General features: G+C 35.7%; 5 protein-coding genes across 6 annotated transcripts; 2 read left to right on the top strand and 3 right to left on the bottom strand.

Moving 5' to 3' along the window:
• Window positions 1-5,092: 5,092 nt before the first annotated feature.
• LOC106409716 (beta-glucuronosyltransferase GlcAT14A) lies at window positions 5,093-7,771 on the top strand. 2 transcript variants are annotated; one of them, XM_022705625.2, is made up of 5 exons: window positions 5,093-5,721; window positions 6,091-6,687; window positions 6,766-6,841; window positions 6,920-7,035; window positions 7,130-7,771. In XM_022705625.2, exons 2-5 carry the CDS (start codon window positions 6,114-6,116, stop codon window positions 7,627-7,629), a joined length of 1,266 nt encoding a protein of 421 aa, XP_022561346.1. In that variant the 5' UTR covers window positions 5,093-5,721; window positions 6,091-6,113; the 3' UTR covers window positions 7,630-7,771. The 2 variants fall into 2 exon arrangements, with proteins under 2 accessions (XP_022561346.1, XP_013705744.1); XM_013850290.3 differs by lacking the exon at window positions 5,093-5,721 and having other exon boundaries at window positions 5,767-6,687.
• A 59-nt stretch (window positions 7,772-7,830) lies between these two features.
• Window positions 7,831-9,263, bottom strand: LOC106409163 (E3 ubiquitin-protein ligase RMA3). The gene is made up of 2 exons (XM_013849840.3): window positions 9,071-9,263; window positions 7,831-8,784 (listed from the first exon to the last, which is right to left on the bottom strand). Exon 2 carries the CDS (start codon window positions 8,769-8,771, stop codon window positions 8,058-8,060), a length of 714 nt encoding a protein of 237 aa, XP_013705294.1. The 5' UTR covers window positions 8,772-8,784; window positions 9,071-9,263; the 3' UTR covers window positions 7,831-8,057.
• A 454-nt stretch (window positions 9,264-9,717) lies between these two features.
• LOC106410608 (protochlorophyllide reductase B, chloroplastic) lies at window positions 9,718-11,476 on the bottom strand. The gene is made up of 4 exons (XM_048763160.1): window positions 11,191-11,476; window positions 10,579-11,113; window positions 10,118-10,476; window positions 9,718-10,030 (listed from the first exon to the last, which is right to left on the bottom strand). The coding sequence occupies exons 1-4, from the start codon at window positions 11,335-11,337 to the stop codon at window positions 9,875-9,877; spliced, it is 1,197 nt and encodes a 398-aa protein (XP_048619117.1). The 5' UTR covers window positions 11,338-11,476; the 3' UTR covers window positions 9,718-9,874.
• A 282-nt stretch (window positions 11,477-11,758) lies between these two features.
• On the bottom strand, window positions 11,759-13,082 carry BNAC07G40890D. Its single transcript, XM_013848016.2, has 3 exons — window positions 12,897-13,082; window positions 12,610-12,815; window positions 11,759-12,170 (listed from the first exon to the last, which is right to left on the bottom strand). The coding sequence occupies exons 1-3, from the start codon at window positions 12,984-12,986 to the stop codon at window positions 11,945-11,947; spliced, it is 522 nt and encodes a 173-aa protein (XP_013703470.1). The 5' UTR covers window positions 12,987-13,082; the 3' UTR covers window positions 11,759-11,944.
• Window positions 13,083-18,415: 5,333 nt separating this feature from the next.
• On the top strand, window positions 18,416-21,371 carry LOC106409791 (ABC transporter G family member 9). The gene is made up of 4 exons (XM_013850351.3): window positions 18,416-18,812; window positions 19,061-19,868; window positions 19,973-20,301; window positions 20,625-21,371. The coding sequence occupies exons 1-4, from the start codon at window positions 18,681-18,683 to the stop codon at window positions 21,288-21,290; spliced, it is 1,935 nt and encodes a 644-aa protein (XP_013705805.1). The 5' UTR covers window positions 18,416-18,680; the 3' UTR covers window positions 21,291-21,371.
• The last annotated feature ends 1,020 nt before the right edge of the window (window positions 21,372-22,391 follow it).

Genomic DNA, 22,391 nt, shown 5'->3' with positions numbered 1-22,391 from the left:
CCAACGGTCATGAACAGTAATTTTCATCTATAAATACAACTCATTTTCACTTCATTTCATCATCCAAAACATTTCATCTTCTCTCAAAAATTTCAAAATCGCTCTCCTCCGATTTTTCAAGAAAGATGATTCGCGCACTTTTGTTTTTATGTGCCATTTTTATTTGTGTTTCTATTTATGGTTTATTCGATGGAGAATTTACTCCGAGTGAATTTAAGATGATTATCGGTTTAATTTTCTTTACATCGCTTCTCCTTGTAATTGCTTGTATGATTAATGTAAACGGTTTTTAAATTATGAAGTTCATAATAAATGGTTCATTTTAAAATTGCGAAATTCTAAATATATATATATATAGTCATTTTAGACGATGATATATATATATATCAACGCTTGTCTATATGTAAGAATAATAGTTATTTGATGAATTAAATTTTGCTTATTATACTTTAATATGCTTCATGGTTTAATGGTATTAAGGAAACATACTTTATGATTCATGGTCTACATCATAAAAGAAATTATTTGTAATCGGTTAGTTTTGTGGTCGATTAGTCTTTGGTCTAATATCATAAAAGAATTTGGATTATATGTTGATATTTACTAATGTAATGGCCATATTTATATGAGCAAAATTTAAAGTTTTCAGGATTGTGTATTCTCTCAGAAAGATATGTACAAGTTATCAGCCAATTCAGAAACGTGAACAGCTGAAACTTTCATCGCCGATATACTTCTGTTTATAAGATAAGTATTTTTATGCTTTATATACAAGTTTAACAAACTTGATTAGATAAATCAATTTGCATGAAGTTGGCAGTGATATAAATTTGTTCATTAAAATTGATTGATAGGTTAAACTTTGTTAAAAAGCATGAGAGTAATAATATAGTCTATATAATAATTACTATGAAAGTTTTATTTATTTTCTGATATAATAAGACACCTTTGTTAATACATATTTATATATATTTGAAATATTTTGATTTTATTACCATTTATATTGAGGATTTTAAGTTTAAAGCTTGACTCTAAAAGATCCATAAGTTTTGGAAGATAATATATATAAAAAATGTATTATCAGTGATTACCTAAAGCTCATTTTGTATTTTGCATTTAAAGATTACAAGACCCGAAGTCTGTAAATAAAGCCAACTATGTTGGATGTTAAGTTTAAAAGTAAAATTTCTTCAAGAATTTTTTTTTTTATGATGCATATATATTGAAAAATATCTATTGATAAATCACGTCTAGTTGATTATGATTCATTCTCCTGAAGAGAATATGACATTTAAAAAAAACTCATAAATAGTGGTTTTAGACGTGAGCATAAATGAGGTCAAGGTCCAAAGAGTTTCTTTATAGAACTCATACTCTCACTTAAAGTTGAGAAAATAAACATGGTAATAAAGAAAAGAAATTATGAATTCATCTGAAGATGAAAGAAAATTTATTGTGTGTACAATACAAGGTAGTAAAACTTATAGAATGCTTAAAAAGAGGATATATATGATGCTCCAGAAGTATACATAGTATTACTGCACATAAAAATTTAATTTAAAGTTCTTAAGAGTGCAATTTAAAGTTATTAAGGTATTGTATTTTTATAAGTATCAAAAGTTAAAAGGATTTACGAAAAATACATAACCCATGTAGGATATGTTGTTGATTAAGAAAATGAGATACATTCGAGATTGATAAACCTGTAGTATTATACTCTCGAGGGGAAGAGTTAAAGAATCTCACTTTTTATGATAAGTCAAACATCCAGAAGATTATATTTACACTAAAACTAAGATTAATGAATTTTTCTCAAAGTAAATCCGTAAGATTTTGAGACACTTATGTTGAGACAATAAGCAAACGAAATGATATATACATTTTAATCAGAAATAATTCTCAAAGCAGTATAAGTATTTTAGAGAAAATATCTACAGCCTCTTATATATTGTACTACACAAAGATTAGTATAATGAAGATAAATGTATAGTAAACTAGAAGTTTACATTTGGCATGAATCAGTTAGACCATTTTGGTTCATTAATAATGCGAATATATACTTAAAGGTCATATGCATAGTCATATAAGAACCAGAAGATTCTTCCGAATGATTTGACATATGTTGCTTACCCATAAGATAAAAGGGTGATATGGTTTTCACCAGCCAAAATAAGATATTGGCATAAATAACGAAGATGTTAGTGGACTGATCACCCACTATGCATTTTTATAATATTGGTGAATTCACTTCTTAAAGTCTTTAACGACTATAGCACATTCACTGAGATAAGTGCTAAACATTTTGAGCAACATTGGATCGCATCAAGCCAATAAATATTCACTAGTTCTCCCCATCATTGGTATAGAATCAGAAACCAATCATTTTCATCTAAGAATGTTGGATGTTGCTCCGCCACAGAGCTTCAAATGAAGATGTGTTTTCAAATGAGGTTGGAAATATATGTTGGATATAAATCTCTATTGACACTTAAGAATCCAGAGCCATCCCCGAAAACTATAAGTAAGGCTATACATGAATTCTAAAAGTGAGTTAGTACTTCCAACATAAGGGGGAGAAAATAAACAGCTGGAAAAGAAAATAAGTTGAAATGAATTATCATTGATCCTCGGGCTAAACACAATGTGAAATAGAAGTCCAAAAGATAATTCATTTCAAAACTTACTAAAGCAGTTGCCAGACACGACCCATATAAATATAGTGATCAAGTCACATATACCAGCTGTAAATGCTCCAATAAGAATAAATGTTCTACAAGAACAATATCAAACTGCTAGTCACGCCTGCAGCGTGGTAGACAGATTGGTTCCAAAGATAAATCCTCGTAAATGAAAAAGGAGCATATATTGATAATGGTCAAAACGAGGCAATATAGTTTTGTATGATCTCCAGAAGAGAAATTAAACATGACTGACGAAAATTCAGGTACCTGAGACAAATGAAGAGATCTCAATAAGTTATGTCATGTATGAAACAAAATGGAACCGATAAGAAAATTGACGTCGATGATATTATACATGCAAAGTAGCAGTTGATATAATAAATGAGAAAGAGGATCATGAAAGAAAGTCTATTGAAAAGTGTACACAAAGAAATGATTGGCCAAATCAGAAAGATGCAATAGACAAAGATATAAACTTCTTGTGAAATAGAGAAGTATTTGGACCAGTAGTCCATACACTAAAAGGTGTAAAACAAGTGAGATGTAAATGAACCGTTGCACACAAAGAAGGATCAATATGAAATTGATTGTGAAGAGACATAATTTCATATGGTAGATGCAACTAGTTTCAAGTTCCTTATAGTCTGGTAATAAAGGAAGAACTTGAATAAAACAATCCACTTGAAAAATGTTAATCCCTGAAAGTATAATCCATGAAGGATTGATGATATCAAAATCATGTTCCCGGGAACTCTGCATATTCGATCGAATTGAAACAAACTATTTTATGGGATATATGAAATATTATAAGGTTAACAAATGTATCCATTTGTATTTATCAAGAGATTATAAATCAATAGAATCATGATTTGAATATAATCAAAACTCCTGAAGAGTTATAGAAAAATTATATTTTGAAAGAAAACTCTTGACAATACTATATTGTTTTTATGTATTCTAAACTGGAGATCTAAAACTGAGATGTTATCATAAAGATCCTTAAAGTATTTTATTTAAGACGCTCGTATATGTTTGGTCCTGAAATACCATACGTAAGAGTGTTATTTAAGAAAATTATTAATCTTTTTCATTACTGAAAGATGTAATTTCATATGAAAAGAAAGAAAATCATAATAGTAACTTCTATAGTTACAAATGAATAATTCGTATGTACGAGACGAATTTCTATACGATTATATGTAAGAAATTTGGTTTGAAATCCAAATAGACCAATAAACTATTGTCTAAGTCAAAAGAGAATTATGGACAAGAAGTCTGAAGGCCCTAGATATCATAATAGAAATGAATAGAGTTTATTCTCTTAAGTTCAATTCTCTGAAGAGAGTTGATTGGAATGCATATCCTGAAGATATTGTTTCCAGGGAAAGAAATATGATAGTAAGTGTGGTTGTACTCTTTTTCCTTATCATGTTTTTTTTTTTTATCCCATTGGGTTTTTCCATGACAAGGTTTTAACGAGGCAACAAAGAACATACAAAAGATAGACAACCAAAGAGAATGTTACAATTTGAGAGATGAAAATCTATCATTGTTCTAAAGGTTCTATGACTACTCATTCGAGGGGGAGCTTACGTAGTTGTACTCTTTTTACTTTTACTACGGTTTTTCCCATTGGGTTTTCCATGACTAGGTTTTTAACGAGGCACCACGTAATACAAGATGGATGATCAAGGGGGAGTGTTATAAATTAAGCATTGAAATGATCATCCACTCCTTTACCAACTCAAGCACTATGATCATCTACTCATCAAGCATTATGATCACCCACTCATTTACCAAATTAAGCACCATCTTTGTTATTTTATGTATTGTTGTTCATTATAAATACCATCACTCATCTCACTCTTTTGTACACCATAAACAAGAACAAGAGTTTATAATCAAAGAACCATTACATCTTCTTCTTCTTACTTATAATAAACTCTCTCACTTATAGTAGTGTTATTTGCTTCATACGGGTATTAAATTCTACTCTTATTTAAATTTCTCGATACTATAAATTATAAGTTATTTCATAACAGATAATTACTTATTTTTTCCGGAAAAAAAGTCAGTGATCTAGGTCCATTACATTATCAGTCTATATCGCTAGCTCTATATAAATATTGTCCTTGTACATTTCTCAAACTCAATCCATATGGACCATATCTAGACTACAAAACAAATAATAAAATCACATATTTGAGAGATAAAGAAAATATCTCTTACCAACACATGTTCATTCTATTATCCTCTAATAACCTTTTTTTTTTTTGAAACACCTTATCCTCTAATAACCAAATTGTGTTTATATAGCGTATATGAGAGAAATGTGAACAGATTTATTTCCCAACAAATTAAAAGCATAATTATTAATTTATTGGATAACAGATTAAATACTTCCTTTGCAAATCAACACACGTGTCTTTTTGAATTAGACTAAAAATCATTTGGTCATTTTCAAAAGCACTATTCAATACAACTTGCCTAACTCATCAATGTATTTCATAAACTTTCAAAGATTAATTAATTTACCTGCTATGCATGCTGACCACAAAATTAGGAAAAATGTTTGACGTAACAAAATCTTTTAAAAAATGATGAATAGCATTTTAAGTTCTAAACGGATTCGTTACTCATTTTAACATCACAGAACATGTATGATGCATAACTGAACTGGTAAACCAAACTAATAAATGTTGTTTATAAAATCAAAATCAAAGTCAAAGAGATCGCACCGTTTCTAGGAAGTGAGTTAAAACGAAAACATATGTGTGGGAAACTGAAATCCAGAAGAATTCTATATCTCTCAGATTTATTTCATATTTTCTTCTTCTAATTCAGTCTCAGATTTCATTCTTCTTTTTATATAAGTTATTAGTCTCAAATTTATTTCTTTAAATCTATTTTCTAGACAAAAGAGTTATTCACAATTTAGTTAATGAATCCTCAAAAGATAATTAAATCTTAGACTCCTCTCTGGATAGTGAAGTGCCCGTAACATTCGCACGTCAAGTCCAGAGAAGATTTAAGAAACCAGGTCTTATAAATTTTTGCTTTTTCCCATTGTCATCACATCTTTAAAATGTGTTTTGAACTTTTGATTGGTCGAATATAGAACGAGAGGGTCTTTCTTATTTTCAGACATGTCCTTTTCGACCTATTTTTATGATCGGCTAATACTTGTGATCACGTTTTACGATTTGTGAATCCCTCGGTTTTCGTTTCCCTCATCGACTATTTCGGGATAAATTCAAATTCGAATTCTTGTTTTTTTTTCTCACAGAATTAACGATGAATATTTAAAGTTATATCAATCTCCATTTGTGAATATCTTTGATGATGATCCCACAAGAGCTTGTTACGTTGACCTAATTTTTTTTTTTTTACGTAAACTTTCGTTTTTCAGATTCTCTATGAAAAGACTATTCAATGGCGTTTTCAAACTCAGAAAGGAGATGGGTTTTTCCTCTGGCAATGGCTTCTCTCATGTTCATATTCCTCATAGCTGCATCCTTCAACATGGGTCTCCTCTCTTCCGTGCGTTCCATTAACTCACTCATCTTCTCATCAAATCTACCCTCCACAAACGAAACAACCGTCAGTTTCGTAGAGTCAAAGACCAACAACCACTCCTCTCCTCCTCCTCATGTACAGTCTAGTCCTCGTTTTGGTTATCTAGTTTCAGGTTCAAAAGGTGACTTAGAGTCTCTATGGAGAGTGTTACGAGCATTGTATCATCCGAGAAACCAATACGTTGTTCATCTCGATCTCGAGTCTCCTGCTGAAGAGAGGATCGAGCTGGCTAAACGCGTGAGAGAAGATCCTGTGTTTAACGACGTTGGGAATGTTCACATGATCACAAAGGCTAATCTCGTTACGTATAGAGGACCAACAATGGTGGCTAATACACTTCATGCATGCGCCATTCTATTGAAGAAAAGTAAAGATTGGGATTGGTTTATCAACCTCAGCGCCTCGGATTATCCTCTAGTGACTCAAGATGGTACGTAAACACATAGTCTATTATATTCGTTTGTATCAATTGATCATCAGTGTTAGTTTTTTTTTTTTGCATTTGCAGATCTTATTCATACATTCACTGGGCTGGACAGGAACCTCAACTTTATCGACTACACTAGCAAACTAGGATGGAAAGCGTAATGATTCTTATTATTTATAACAGACTATAAACTTTGAGATGTGTCTGAAAGAGTAATGATTCTTTCTTCTTGCAGAGAGAAACGAGCAAAGCCTCTGATCATAGACCCGGGGCTTTACTCGACGAAGAAAGCAGATGTCTTCTGGGTTACACCTCGTAGAACCATGCCAACTGCATTCAAACTCTTCACTGGTAACTAGTCTTCATTAGTTAAGTAACAAGAAGTGTATAATTAATGGTTAAGAAACTTGGTGGCTGAACTATGTGTATTTTGATGAAACTTAAGGCTCTGCTTGGATGATCTTATCACGGTCCTTCGTAGAATACTGCATTTGGGGATGGGACAATCTTCCACGGACACTTCTAATGTATTACACCAACTTCCTCTCCACACCAGAAGGATACTTCCAGACCGTTATATGCAATACACCAGAGTATTCGAGCACGGTGGTTAACCACGACCTGCATTACATCTCATGGGACCGTCCTCCGAAACAGCATCCTCGGACGCTCAACATCAGCGACACGGAGAGGATGATTGCAAGCGGAGCTGTGTTCGCCCGCAAGTTCAAACACAATGATCTTGCTTTGGACAAGATCGATATAGAGCTGCTAGGTAGAGGTAGTGGGGACTTTACACCTGGTGGTTGGTGTGCAGACAAACGTAAATGCTCCAAGGTTGGTGATCCGTCAAAGATCAATCCTGGTCCTGGAGCTAACCGATTACAGGAGCTCGTTAGCAGACTTGTTTCAACATCTAAAGTGGATCAAAGGAAATGTAGATAGGCTCTCTCAATACACTGGCAGCTGAATGCTTTTAGAGGCTAATTTTTTTGTTTTTAGATGTTTCATGTTTAATGTGACTAAAATGTGACTGAATAATATACACCAACTCACTTCTCTTTACATAGAAAACCTATTCAAATTATCATTTAGCTATATCTATAAAGTTCTTTAGGAAGCTTGGCAACTTTAGAAGAAATAGAAGATGAAATGTTCATATGAGACTCAAACATATATATATATATATATATATATATATATATGGTTCATGAAGATTAGATACAAAGCATGTATATGTCTATGGATACGCAATACACAGAGAGCAATATTGGCCTGCAATTTGAGGCCTAACTCAGAACAATAGTGTCTGTAGTTATTTTACAGACTATTTACAACAAAGTCTATACAAGGAGGGAGAGAGGGAGAGAGAGCTAGAAGAGAAGGAGGCAAAGGATGATGCAACAAAGGAAGAAAAGGGATACCCGATTAAGAGACTTGTCAGTCTGCATCATCCTCTGGCTTTGGTAAGGCTGAGCTATTGCGTTTGTGAAGGTTCCGAATATCCTGGTGTAGACCATGTCCCCAAACATCCCAATCACCGGGTATAGAAGACTCATCATTACCGCATTGGCGAGGTCGGTTGATTCAGTTGTGGTGAAGCCACGAGGGGAGTATCGGTGGTTGTGAAACGTTGGAGACATTGTTTGATGTTGCAAGCTTGGGTTCAGAGAGGTGACTGGATTGTTTAGGGTCGATGGAGAAGGTCTCCGAGGTATAACTGTGGACTCTGAGTCTTGTTCCTTGGAGTTGAAGGATAGAGAAGGAGAAGAGATGCCTCTTCCGTAGAGGGGAACCAGTGAGGTGATTGCAATGTTGGATTTGCAGACGGGGCAGTTGTTGTGGCGGTGATGATCAGTGGAGAGAGAAGATAACTGAACGTGTAGCCACTTGTAAATGCAAGGCCAGCAGAAAAGGTGTCCGCAGAGAGTGACCACCGGATCAAGGGCTGTCTCTAGACAGATGTTGCAATCAAAACAGCCACTTTCATTAGCTTGGGATCCTGCTGGACCCGTGATGAGATTAGGTTTTTGTTTGACTTCTTCATGTGCTTGTTGAGCATCAGAGATGAGGAAGCTTCCTTCCATGGGAGGCAAAGTCCTGTTAATGGAACACAACCAGACCCAAAACTCTTAAAAAGGGTTTCTTGGTAATCAAGGTTTGTGTGAGAATGATTTGCTGATAAGCATCTAAACCTAGATTAGAGAAGAACACATAGAGAAGGAAAATAAAAAGAAAATCCCTTTTTTTTTTTCTAATCAAATCCTAGAGATCTGTTTTGCTTAAACCATGCTACGAGAAAACAATAATAATTCAATAACCAGGGATTCAGATTTCAATTCTCTAAAGGAAGGAGAATCCAATACAGATAATGAAGAGAACCTACCGAATCGATCGCCCAAGGGCTGAGGAGTTTCAGGGAGATTGGATGATGTTAATTCGCTCTCTATAAGTCAACTTACGATGATGATAATGGAGGTTTTAACGACAACGACAACGACGACGAAGGTGATGGCTTGTTGGCTTTTTTGTCTTCTTTCTTTGTTTTTCTTTTTGTTTTTAGTTCCGACAAATTAAAATAATATTGAAGTGTATCCCTAAATATCTTAACCGTCCCACTTACACCGGTTCGGTTCCAACTAAAATAAATTTTTGTCAGGTTGTTTTGTGGATTGATGACATGTATTATCTCTTCTTAGGGAGCTTGAACAAGCTTCTGTTGTGTCAGCTAAACAACCAATACGGTATTATTTCTGCTCAAGCTCTTTTAGAGCATAGCTGCTGATGGATCTGTTGTTATCTCACATGATTTGGATGTCATCAAAGAGGCTTGTACTATATCTTCTGCTCCTTCGTACTGGCTTCATTATTACACTTTACATTAACACAAAGGGTAGGACATGATCATGTTGACACATGTGAAGATAGTACTGATGGATTCTTGATATGCAGTTCGTTAGAGCCTGAATCTTGTTTTTTTTTTTAACCAGACATAGGAGTTAAATTTTGAAGCACAAAGATGTTGGTGTATGATTGATGCTGGCCAACTTTTATTTCTTTATTATGGGGCTACAAGCCAAACAGATCTACACTCAACAGAATCAGACATCTAAAAATCCAGAACATCCTCTAGGTATTTCATCATTTGGCACAACATGATCTCATCAGAAAGAAGAGATTCCAAGTGTCATTAAGCCAACCCAACGAGCTTCTCACTGATCTCCCACACTTTACGAGCCTTCTCAACATCGCTTGCTTCTTCTGATAACTCGTTCTCGAAAGACGCCGAAGCCTTGTTCCAGCTCCAGTAAACCCCTGACTTCGTCAAGCTCGGATCACTCACCACCTGGTTTATTACACATAACTCCACTGATTGAGTACACAGCAAAAAAAAAAAAAAAGAATAGTACTTCCTTGGCTCACAAGTTATTACCTGAGCAAGTCTTTTGCCAGACTCTGTCTCGGAGACATAACCTTTAGTGATGTACTTCTGAAACGGAGGGAAGAGTGTACGGAACAGCGGAATGTGCTCTCTGAATAGACCCGTAGAGGCAATGCAACCAGGGTAAAGCGAAGCGAATGTGACTCCAGTTTCTTCATGGTAACGCCTGTGAAACTCTTGCATCGTCAACATGTTGCACACTTTGCTGTCTTTGTAAGCCTTTGCACCGTCAAAATCTCCACCATCAATCATCACCGAACTGTTTAATCCGTTCAATCCACCCGCTAAACCTCTCAGATCGCCTAGATTCGCCTTCGGTGGAACATTACCAGCCAATGTATTGGTGTTCCCTAAACCAAAACAAAGATACAATGATCAAAACTCATTCTTTAGCGTACAATGGTTTAAGGTTGGAAGCTCATCTAACTTAATATATATATTTTAGACAATACCGGTAATGGAACCGACGATAATGAGACGCTTTGAAGGGTAATCAGACTTCTTCAAGTCATCAAGCAACAACCTCGAGAGAAGAAAATGTCCCAAGTGATTCGTGGCAACACTAAGCTCAAACCCTTCTGCACTGTAAGTAGGTTCTTTAGCTGTAGGGAAATAAACCGCAGCGTTGCAGACCAAAACATCGAGAGGCATCTCCGATCTCCTGAAGCTATCAACGAACTGTCTCACGCTGTCCAACGAGGCTAAGTCCAAATGCATCACCGTGTAGCTGTCTTTAGGCATCCCTGCGGATTTAGCGGCTCTCTCGGCTTTAAGAAAGTCCCTGCACGCCATTATCACGTGCCACTTACCTGTCTCCGCAAGAGCTTTAGCCGTGGCTAAACCTAACCCTGACGAGGCTCCCGTGACCACCACGGTACCTTTCCTCAACGTTTTCTTGCCGCCAGATGAAGATTTTGTGACCGAGGGGCTTGAAGTTGCAGCTGTTTGGGCACGAACTGCGAGCACATTCCTCGAGCTATGTTCTCTCTGAACAATAGTAGATATGTATCTATTAAACAATGAACCATTACTTGACCAAGAATGCAATGTTAGGAGTTATGTACCTTGAATCTAAATGAGAAAGAGCCATGTTCTGTAATGGAGGCACCAAAAAGACTCGATTCCTTGAAGGATGATGAAGAAGCATTCAGTTTTCCATCTTTTCGGACAGAAAAAGCAGAGGAGACCAAAGAAGCAGCTTGAAGGGCCATTTTGGGAGGAAAAAAGACAGATATCAAGATCGATTGAAGAAGACGACTGTCGAAGTGGATATTTTGCGAAAGAGAATGTGAGTATATATGTACTTGTCAAGGAGTGAAGGAGGTGATATTCGGACAGGAGAAGAGTGGTCCCCTACAGAGATCACTGAAGATAACATTATCTTTACAGAAAGTATCTGCCAAGTCATCATTAAGTATCCAATGAGAATTCGAGGGTTAGATTTCCTTGTCAGAAGATATTTTATTTTATTGGTAACAAATGCAAACTTGTGGATGGTGATTGGTGTTCATGGGATTCCATGCCTCTGGCATGGGAGAAAGAGAAAACTTACAAAAATATGTTACTAGTTGTTATAGTTGTTATGAACAATTCGATGTTTGGATAATTTTCAATATCCAGAGGAATAAATGATTTGGTAAAAACAACATTTTAATTCAATATCCATACAAATCAATCTACAAAACTCATAGTTTTAGCCTCAGCTTCATATAATTTTGCTGTCACACAATAAAAAGATAACACCCCAGAGTATGACAATAGTATACATCACATAGCATATAGAAAATAAAAACATATTTTTGTAAAATTTAAAGTCCTCTAGTACGGCAAGGGGAAGGCCTCAGCAGCAGAGGAGTAAAAGAAATAATAGAATTGAGAGACAATAGCGTTGAAGAAGACGAAAGAAGCACCCGCAGCGAATACTCCCTTGCGAAGAGTTTGACAGTCTGGAGGATTGTCCATGAACATTGTCCTATACTTTGTGTGGTATGCATTCTCTACTGATCCAGCTAATAGGCATGTCTCAGCTATCAAGAAGAACATCCTTTTCGCCAAGAAAACAACAATCAAATACCAAAACAAAATTATTCAAACCAGTGAAAGATTGAAGCACAATTGGATTAGTAAGCAAATATAATTAGCGCCTTAGACATTGTAACGGATTAAGATACCTATGTTAAATTTGAACTATAGAAACATTCGTAGTTTGAACAGAGAATGTAGCTTGCAAGGCGATCGTTAGATTAATCATGATTTTAATATTCATAATAGACTAATGACATATAACTAAGACGGATATGTTTGACTGTGGATTTGAGTCATGTTTGTATTTTCATTTTCTGTTTAAGGTCAGTTAGTTACTTTGGACCGAATCAAAACCGCATACTAGAACAAGTTATATCCAGGCTAGCTTAAGATAAGGAATATATATATGGTCGATGAACTAATGGAGCTAAAAAACAGCAAAAAGGTAAATATATTACCAGCTGACAATAAAGAGAACGAGGGCAAGAGCGCGTGAACCACCAGGCTTGAGAGGCTTTCCACAACAGAAGCAACGGCTAACGAGCATGATAAGGAGTTGACTAGCAACTGAGAAGAAAAAGGCTCCAATTCCATACCCTGTGGCTCTGTCCGAATCATACACACAATAGTTGTATTGCACCTCAGTGTCCTGCACAACCGTTGCCTGCCCCCACCAATTTTTTTTGTAAAAAAGATCAGATAATCACCATCTTGTTCAATTTAGATGTGTTTAATTAAGACTTACAGTGCTTCGTCTTTGTTCAGCAGCAACGGCTAGACCAAAGGCGACGAGGTTGAATACAAAGACTATGGCTGAGACAATCTTGGACGCCATGAGTTTACCTTACTCTCGCTCTCTTTCACAAAATGTTTCTTTAGATATAAAGACAACTTTGTTTGTTCAGATTTTATCATCTCGCCTAATGTAAAAAGACACGTTACCATCTTTTTGAAGTGGGTATCTCCCCTTTTTCTTTATTTATTCTTATGGTTCAATAAAAAGTACTTTTGTGTATTGGAAAAGTTTATCTAAGAAATTGGAGGAAAATGGATGGTAGTCAAAAATGCTTATAGCGAAAGGTAGACACATGAGCTTCCTTGTGGGAGAAGTCTTTGTTGTTTATGACAAAAAAAAAAAAATAAGGGGGTGATTGGTAAGCGCTGTGAGTGCTTTCCAGAGTTCATTTTTTTTGTACATCCACCTTAGTTTACTAATCATGATTTAAGAAAAAATTTAAAGCTACAACCATAAAAACTAAAACAGAAAACAAAATAACTTTGGAAATCAATTTTTCTAGAGCATTTAGTGCTCTGGAAATAATTAATCTTAAGCTACAAAAATAAAATCTTTGGCTATTATTCTAAAACCAAAAAATAAAAGTCACATCGCTTACTAATCATCCCCTAAGATATTGATTTGTTTTTTAAAAGTAGATTTTTTTTTAAACTAACGTGATGGAACCAAAGTTCTTATTTTCCTTTTTGATCGTTTCAAAACAGAAAACAGCTTGAAAAATGCCTGGAAACGTGAAAAGATAAAACGCGGGAATCAGATTCCCACTTGATTGGAACATGTTACCAATATAAAAGATTTAAAATAAATAAAAAATTTAAAAGAAGAAATGCTTATAGAAATTCTAGTTGGATGTGTAATGTCGAAGACTTCTTAATCAGTCCAACAGATCAAATGCTTAAATCCGAAGAATCATTAACAATGAAGCTAATCATGTACGTAATACTATATGGTTCCTTATATGAATGAACTCCATTACTCGTTTTTTTCTTAGTTAACTCTTCTTCATACTCTTTTCGTTATCCTACTCATCACATATCACCATTCAAATAGTTTACTTACAAATATCCAAAAAGCCTTATTTTATTCTTGTGACAAAAAACCTTATTTTATTCAAACTCATCAAACAGTTTTTTTTACTCCAGTGCTATAAACAACATATCAACAATGATATATAAACAGCCAAGTCGAATTGATAAAAACCGTAACAGAATTCAACATCACACATGAAAATCTGTAAAGAATAAAGAGAAAAATATTAAACTGGCTTTTCAACCGAACTTAACACGACGTCGTTGCAATGTCCGATCTAAAGTACTTTTATGAAAAAACTTGCATATTAACTTATTCCCTGGATCTAAAGTAGTCTAGTGAAGCGCCAACTTTTTGTAAACCCTCTAGCTAGCTAGCTAGCTATCTAGCCATGCGGGATTCCCTCCACGAGAAACAAGTTTTATGGATCGAAGAGTATCTCATTTGGACACTAAGTTACGGGGATCAGCTTAAGGTGGAACACGGATATCACTAACACCAATTCACTCACTTAAACCATTCCATTCAAAATATCTAGAATCTTATAAGTTGTAAGGATTAATAAATTTGTGTTCGGGAAGCCAATTCTCCCCACAACGATGACCCAGTGGTCATGTGGGAACGCTCATCTCTCGTATTGGCTACAGATGACCATCGGTTTTATTATTAGTTTTGTTTTATGCTGGTAACAATATTCTTTCAAACTCTAGAGACTCTTGTAAATAACTTGCTCTTGTTTAATCAGTAGATTGAAGCATCCAAAAGATGTATACTTACATATATAGTTGGGAACCCACAAATAAGAAAAACAAAACCTATTTGTATCCATAAATATTTTCAATACAATATGTTAGCATATGCATTTGCATATCACCTTCTTCAAGAGATGGGAGGAGATGAGTTGTACGAAGCTGTATCTGTATCCCGTCCACACATCCTCGACACGACTTCAGAGGCGACTTTTATAATTTCCCCGGTGAACTCAAGCAGTGGCTTTCGGACAAATCGCGCCCAAAGTCCCAGAACACCTACCATCACCATCCCCGTCTCTGCAACCATTTCTTCAACTTCTTCTTCTTTGGTTTCCCCTAATGTTTTTTCGGTACTAAGCTCAATATGTGAGAAAATTTATGGTTAAAGAATTCTGTGAGGGATATGTCAAACTGTAGAGCAGAGAGTGGCCATAAAAGGTTTGGTATATTTTATTGATTTCATGTGGGGGTTGCAACCCCCAGAAGTGTGCTCAGCTAACGGTCAACATTAAAGAAATTTCAAAACTCTCTAAGTGGACCAGAGAGTTAGGCTTGAGTTTTGCTTTTGAATACTCAATATTTGACATGAAAGGAGTACCACATCATTGAATTGCAAGTTTTCAAGTCAAAGTGTCATTGGCCCCGAAAATCAAGTAAATGTAAATATTTTTTATTAGTTTTATTTGGTTTGTTTCTTCTTCTTGTCAGAAATTTCCTAAGAAATAGATAATGAGTCCAAAGATGACCCAACTCTTGAAGTACATTACAAAGATAAGAAGGCTTGAAGAGCCTTTTTTGCAAAAACATCAGCTAAAACGGTTACCGAACTAGAGAATGAGATTGATGCAAAACCAGAGGAGATCAAACGGATGTCGTTCACAAAACCGATGATTTCTTTAGACTGAAAGTTGCCGGAGATAGCTCTGATGAGCGTTGAATTGTTGGAGAAAACCTTGAGTTTCGGGAACTCTAGGGTTAGCGCCATGTGAAGGGCCGATGGCATCGCAATAGCCTCTTCAATTAGGGGAGATCTGATGTAACTTTGATCCAAGGATCCATGGATCGGAGCTTCTAGATCGTGGCCTGAGAGATTCTCCTTTACTTCATCTAATAAGTATGTAACTGATAGGACCATTGGAGGATGAGATCGTCTCGGGTTTTCGATGGAACTTTGTCGGAAGCTGTTGGCCGGCAAGAGCAGCTGAGTGTCTCTAGAACCATAGCTACGAGCAGTTGGGAAAGGCCTTCTTTGCCTGGATATAACTCTAATATTCATGAGAAATGGATCGAAGACTGTGAAGACTCTGATGCCCTGTGATAGTTGACACAACAGTGGAACAAATTCAAGCACAACATCACGGCTCTGGGCTATGTGAACCCTGTAGACTGAAGCTAGACGATGGACATACACCATTAACGAACCATTGAAAACATCATACCAGACAAGAGAAATAAGATTAATGGGATTTAATGATAGAACATAGACTTTGGTTAAGTCCAAGCTTTGAGCATCCGCATTACCGTTCTGGATCCAATACGCTTTGGCAGAACTGGGTCTGAGTCGCTGGTCATCAGATCCCATCAAGCTGGAGCTGGGTTGTCTGGACTGAAAACAGAGGCTTCTAGGTTCAGCGAGAGAGCCCTTAATTTTTTGGATTTAGAGTTGAAATTCCATATAGTTGTGGTGTTCTCAAGGAGTAGAAGACCTTTCTGTTCACTGTGATGGAGAGAGGCGGAGCAAAGTGACGAGATATGGTGGTGAAAAGCATTGGCCCAGAGAATCGGTGGAGGGTCGGGGGGACTGGAGGGTCTGGCGGATCCACCTGAAGCCTAACGTAAAGCTCTGCATCTGGTGGTTCAGGGGGCAAGCAAGGAGAAGGAGATGAACCAGCTACAGGGAGATCCATTGGAGGAGATGAAGAAGAAACCTTGAGATGGTGTGGACGTCGAAGACAGCAGAAGAAATGCTCGAATTTAGGAGGAGCTGTGCCGGAGTGAGATCTTCATTCTGATGGAGGAAGCTTGTTGAGCGGCTGCCTCGGACTCCGTGCCTGGGAGCGAAACATATTTTTCAGGTAGAAAGGGTTCCAAAACAGCGGAGATTGTGGTTTTTCTTTTTCTTCTTCTTCTTCTTTTATTGAGTATGCAAATAGAATGAGAGTTGATGCTAGTTAGGAGTTTGAGAAAAAGTGTAGTTAATATGTTATGTGTTATGTAATTATGCCACGTCGTCAAAGTGGGATTCGACTGCTCGTGTTCTGTATAGCATATATCAAGCTCCAGCGAGAGAAATGAAATTCAATAGTTAAAGTTCTCAATAGTTGTAAGAGTGACTACCTAAATTACCTAGTTTCCACTGAAAACAAATTTTATCCTCTAGTAAGAAAATGCAAGTTTAATTTGGAACTCCCTATTCAATCGAAAAGGTCTAAGCACTAATAAATTAAACTCTCATGTCATTTTGACAACAGTAAGTTGTTTTAAGTGGATGATTGCGTGTTCATCTCTTACTTTCGCTTGCGAATTCCCACGTTTGATTTCTTAAGTGGAGGGTTAAATTTCTTTTACGTTCAGTCATCTTTTATATTGCCATTATGTTTATGTTAGTGTATTGGTTCTGTTTCGATGCATATATGGAAATATAGATATCTCGTTTGTTAACCACCATCCAATTAGAACGAGTTAAAACCTTATGAAATAATATATATATTGATTTCAAACGCAACCCTAAGAGTACTATTCACACTTGCGAGAAAAACAAATCAAACCCTAAGATACCATATAATTAATCAAATATTAACATTTTACACCAAATAAAATATCGACGTGATATTCGACGGTTTATAACGGTTGCAAAAGAACCAATCAAAAATAAAAATTTAATTATAACTATATAAACAAATATAAGAGTAGTAGTACAGTTAGTAAACAATAAAATAGTTGGATGATCATAGAGAATACAAATCTCTATTGAATGATCATTAAACTTCGAGAAACTTATTTGTATAGATCATTAACGTTTTATTTGTTCTAATTATATTTTTAATATCTTTGATAAAAGTGATGAACAAATTAATTCAAAACTAATATATAGAATCAATATTTGTCATACTTTTCAAAAGAATTTTATATATGGTTTTTTAAATGTCATATTATCACTATATAGTTTTTTTGGGTGAAATGTCACTATATAGTTTGTTGTTCATTTGTATGGATTTTATTACTGAGGACTATAATATTAATGACGACAAATAAATAATGAATTGCTAGATTCCGTGTTAATTTTTATGTTTTTGTCTATTCCTTATTATTTTATTAAAAATAGCATTGTACTTCACCATATTTATTACATAATTATAGCTTGTTATTTTATTTTAAAGAAATAAATAATTTTAATTAGTGATTTGGAAAAAAACCTTCCCAGGCTCTCTTTCCCTAGTTTAGAAAATATTTATTTCCTAAAAAGTAATGTAAAAATTCTACTATAATTTTTTTTTTGATTGAAGTAATGTAAAATGTTTTTTAAGATTCTTATTTTCATTGTTATTTCAGATTCTTTTTATTAAAGAAAAACAAAAGAAAAGCGTAGAAATCTCTGATTGATTTGTTATTTATTAAACTCAAATCTTCCTTTTTCAAAGGATCGAAACAAACATCCCACTCTAAAAGCGTGCTTAGTAACAGAAGCATTTTTCTAAGTATCTTCCTTATATATATCCTTGAAACGCTCTCACTTTGCTTACATGAACCCTTTGTCTCTTTATTTGAATAAAAGACTTGCATGTTTTAGTTTTGTCGGATCTGACTCTAGAACTCCAAGAGCCAACAAAACCAAAAACTTCATTCAACTTTCTCTCCTTCTCGATTCAGTTTTATCAAATAAGAGTTTTTTTAATTAGTAGAAGAGTATTTTATTTCGTTTTGATCGGTTAGTTACCTGTGACTGAGGATTATGCATCGATCAATATTGGGAATGGATAATCAAGAGGTTATTGATATTGAAGCTCAGATCGAGAATAATAACGATGATCAAACCCTTCCTTTTTCAATTTTTAAAAAGGCTAATCTTCCTATTACTTTAAAGGTATATAAATTTATTTACTCATACATACTCTATGAGTATATACAGTTTTTTACATATGTTAAATGGAAAACACACATGTGGTTCATTAGGTTAAGAAGTGTTGATTTGTGTAAGTGTATCTACAAGTATGAGAAGGGATATATATATACGTTATACGAATATTGTAATTTAATTATTATAACAATATCTTATGTGTGTTAATATAACAGATCTGCTGATTCAGTTTTGTTCTTGTTGTTTTGGAGCAGTTTGAGAATGTTGTGTACACGGTGAAGGTGAAGGAACCAAAGAGCTGGCTAGGTCAAACCAAAGGCAAAACCGAAGATAAGACCATCTTGAAGGGCGTAAATGGGATCGTTAAACCGGGAGAGATCCTGGCTATGCTCGGTCCCTCGGGAAGTGGCAAGACCAGCTTGTTGACCGCTCTAGGAGGGCGGGTTAGTGAAGGGAAAGGGAAGCTCACAGGGAACATATCATACAACAACAAGCCATTCTCCAAAGGTGTGAAGCGAGCCACCGGTTTCGTGACTCAAGACGATGCTCTTTACCCTCACTTAACTGTTACCGAAACTCTAGTCTTCACTGCGCTTCTACGGCTTCCGAACTCTTTCAAAAAACAAGATAAGATCAAACAAGCTGAGGCGGTCGTGACTGAGTTGGGTCTAGATAGATGTAAAAACACGATCATTGGAGGACCTTTCTTGAGAGGTGTTTCGGGTGGTGAGAGGAAAAGGGTTAGCATAGGGCAAGAGATTCTTATAAACCCTAGTTTGTTGTTTCTTGATGAGCCTACTTCTGGTCTTGATTCGACCACGGCTCAGAGGATTGTGTCCGTTTTGTGGGAACTGGCTCGCGGTGGAAGAACGGTCGTGACAACAATTCATCAACCTTCTAGTAGGTTGTTCTATATGTTTGATAAGATTCTTCTCTTATCAGAAGGTAATCCGATCTACTTCGGGCTTGGATCCAACGCTATGGATTATTTTGCTAGCGTTGGGTACTCTCCATCCGTTGAAAGGGTTAATCCATCAGATTTTCTCTTGGATATAGCAAACGGTAAGCCTCTCGTTGTGGTTTCTTGTCAAACAAGTTAGCCTCAATATATAGCTTTTTCTCTTTATTGAGTCTCATATCAAGACATGGATATATTATATCTATAGGTATTGGATCAGATGAATCTCAAAGACCAGAGGCTTTGAAGACAGCTCTAGTTGCGGTTTACAAGACAAATCTGTTGGACAATGTTATCAATGATCTGAAAGGGCACGACGATCATTACAACCAATCAGTAGAGAGTCTTGGAGATTCCAAACGTTTTGGAGACTGGCCAACAACGTGGTGGCAGCAGTTCTGCGTTCTTTCGAAGAGAGGCCTTAAGCAAAGGCGACATGATTCTTTCTCTGGCCTAAAGATTGGTCAGGTTTTATTCGTGTCTTTGTTATGTGGTCTCCTCTGGTGGAAAACGGACCTTGCTCACTTACAAGATCAGGTATTTAGCTTCAACTCGATACACTTTTTGCGAGTCTGTTTTCATTGTGTAGATACATATAGGTGATGTGAATACTTTGTGTAGATATGACAAAGGATGTATGCATCAATCTTTTATCTCTTTGGTTTCACATGGCTAATAGGTTCTAATAGCTAGCATCTCTTGACTGTAGCAAACATTAGCTTCTCTGTTGTTTATTTTTTGGGCCATAGACGTACTCGGTTAACTTAGCATATGTAACCATTTTATTTTGGTAATATACTTTATTTACATTTTATCAAAATAAAATATAGGTGATGTGAATACTTGTGTTATTGTTGCAGCTAGGGCTATTGTTCTTTATGTCATCTTTCTGGGCGTTCTTTCCTCTTTTCCAACAAATCTTCACGTTTCCCCAAGAGCGAAAAATGCTTGAGAAAGAACGCTCCTCGGGCATGTACAGGCTCTCATCTTACTTCATGTCTCGAGTTGTCGGGGATCTCCCAATGGAGCTTATTCTACCAACCATTTTTCTCATCATCACATATTGGATGGCTGGTTTAAACCCAAAACCTGTAAACTTCTTTCTGACCCTTCTGACCCTCCTTCTCCACGTCCTTGTCTCTGGTGGGCTAGGACTAGCCCTAGGTGCCCTAGTGATGGACCAGAAGACAGCCACGACACTCGGGTCAGTTATAATGCTGACGTTTTTGTTAGCTGGAGGATTCTACGTTCGAAATGTCCCAGTGTTTATCTCCTGGATCAAGTACGTATCAATAGGTTACTATACCTATAAACTAGTGATATTGGGTCAGTACACGGAGAGTGAGTGGTATCCTTGTGGTGAAAATGGGAAAATGAAGTGTTATGTTGGCGACTTTGAAGGTATTAAGCACATAGGGTTTCATGGTGGATTAGTCTCTGCATTCGCCTTGGCTTTGATGCTTGTTGGTTATAGAGTAGTTGCTTACATTGCTTTGATGAGGATTGGTAAAACCAAGTCTGGCTAATAATGTAGCTATCTCCATTTTTTGTATTGGGTTTTAGTACTTTTTGAGTAAGAACGAATGTATAACACCAATATGTTCTTATTGCAATGTTGTTTGTTCGTTAGAGTCATTTGTAATGATATATGATGAATTATGTTTTGAAATAATTTAGCATATTTTAATGTTATGTTTATTATGATGGACTGATTAACTTGGACCGGGTCAAGTGGTCCTATGATAAGTCATATCTCAATAAAGGGATATAAGAATCTAGGTAGTAATGTAAAGAGCATGTTCTGTGTGTGTTCAAAGGAAAAGTTCAAAGCCAATTCAATGTTTGCTTATTGGTTGTGTTCCAAGTTCAAAATATGTAACACGTTGAAATTATTCGTACATAAAAGATATTTGACCTCACGCGGTTTTAAAATTCGAACAGCTAGCTGATGAATTTGTGGTGCATAGTAAACGTACTATCGACTTCGTATAGTATCATTAACGCATTATTTTAGATACTTCAATCAGCAAGTGGTCTAGCGGAATAATCTTTAATATAAATTAGATGCCATACAAATAAGAAAATAACCTAAAAACTAAGCCAGCTTTCTGTAGTTTCTAGCATAGTAGCGTTGTGTTATAAAAGAATAGTCTATTAATGAAATTTTAGTTTAGGTTTTAAGTTTATTTAGCATCTAAAGGTAATGGATTAATTGTTGGAAAGCTTGTGCTGAAGTTACAACTATCTAAATATACCTGTCATTTAGTCGAAAAAAGATCGGTCTAAAATCATCGATCTCTCGACCACTTTACAGTTTTTGTGAATAGCCTAAAATTCAGAACGGAATAGTCACCAATGGATAATATAGAAACCAGATTCTGAATCAGTTATAAGTGATGTCTAATTATTATGCATGTACACATATGTCATACGCAGGGGTGGTCCTGAGCATGGCGGACTGAAACACCGGCTTAGGACCCCAAAATTTTTTGAAAAATTTTACATAGGAAAAAGCTCCCGAATTTGTAAAAACATTTTTTTTTAGAAAACCCTCACTAAATTGTTTTAGGCCCCATCATCTCAGGTACGCCCTGGTCATACGCGATGCATTTATAAAGCATTATGCC

The sequence above is a fragment of the Brassica napus genome, chromosome C7, assembly GCF_020379485.1.
Source record: "Brassica napus cultivar Da-Ae chromosome C7, Da-Ae, whole genome shotgun sequence".
Classification (NCBI taxonomy): domain Eukaryota; kingdom Viridiplantae; phylum Streptophyta; class Magnoliopsida; order Brassicales; family Brassicaceae; genus Brassica; species Brassica napus.
Note: the sequence above shows the minus strand (reverse complement) of the source record. Positions and strands in the feature narration are given on the sequence as shown.

Excerpts from the sequence above, each read along its gene's own strand:
- LOC106409716 (XM_022705625.2), top strand. The coding sequence starts at position 6,114 with ATGGCGTTTTCAAACTCAGAAAGGAGATGGGTTTTTCCTCTGGCAATG. Across the intron at positions 6,688-6,765 it reads TCCTCTAGTGACTCAAGATG|ATCTTATTCATACATTCACT; the intron begins GTACGTAAACAC and ends TTGCATTTGCAG. Across the intron at positions 7,036-7,129 it reads TGCATTCAAACTCTTCACTG|GCTCTGCTTGGATGATCTTA; the intron begins GTAACTAGTCTT and ends ATGAAACTTAAG.
- LOC106409163 (XM_013849840.3), bottom strand. The coding sequence starts at position 8,771 with ATGGAAGGAAGCTTCCTCATCTCTGATGCTCAACAAGCACATGAAGAA.
- LOC106410608 (XM_048763160.1), bottom strand. The coding sequence starts at position 11,337 with ATGGCCCTTCAAGCTGCTTCTTTGGTCTCCTCTGCTTTTTCTGTCCGA. Across the intron at positions 11,114-11,190 it reads CTTTCTCATTTAGATTCAAG|AGAGAACATAGCTCGAGGAA; the intron begins GTACATAACTCC and ends ACTATTGTTCAG. Across the intron at positions 10,477-10,578 it reads TATCGTCGGTTCCATTACCG|GGAACACCAATACATTGGCT; the intron begins GTATTGTCTAAA and ends GTTTTGGTTTAG.
- BNAC07G40890D (XM_013848016.2), bottom strand. The coding sequence starts at position 12,986 with ATGGCGTCCAAGATTGTCTCAGCCATAGTCTTTGTATTCAACCTCGTC. Across the intron at positions 12,816-12,896 it reads CTGAACAAAGACGAAGCACT|GCAACGGTTGTGCAGGACAC; the intron begins GTAAGTCTTAAT and ends TGGTGGGGGCAG. Across the intron at positions 12,171-12,609 it reads GTTCTCTTTATTGTCAGCTG|GATGTTCTTCTTGATAGCTG; the intron begins GTAATATATTTA and ends CTTGGCGAAAAG.
- LOC106409791 (XM_013850351.3), top strand. The coding sequence starts at position 18,681 with ATGCATCGATCAATATTGGGAATGGATAATCAAGAGGTTATTGATATT. Across the intron at positions 19,869-19,972 it reads TCTCTTGGATATAGCAAACG|GTATTGGATCAGATGAATCT; the intron begins GTAAGCCTCTCG and ends TTATATCTATAG. Across the intron at positions 20,302-20,624 it reads TTGCTCACTTACAAGATCAG|CTAGGGCTATTGTTCTTTAT; the intron begins GTATTTAGCTTC and ends TTATTGTTGCAG.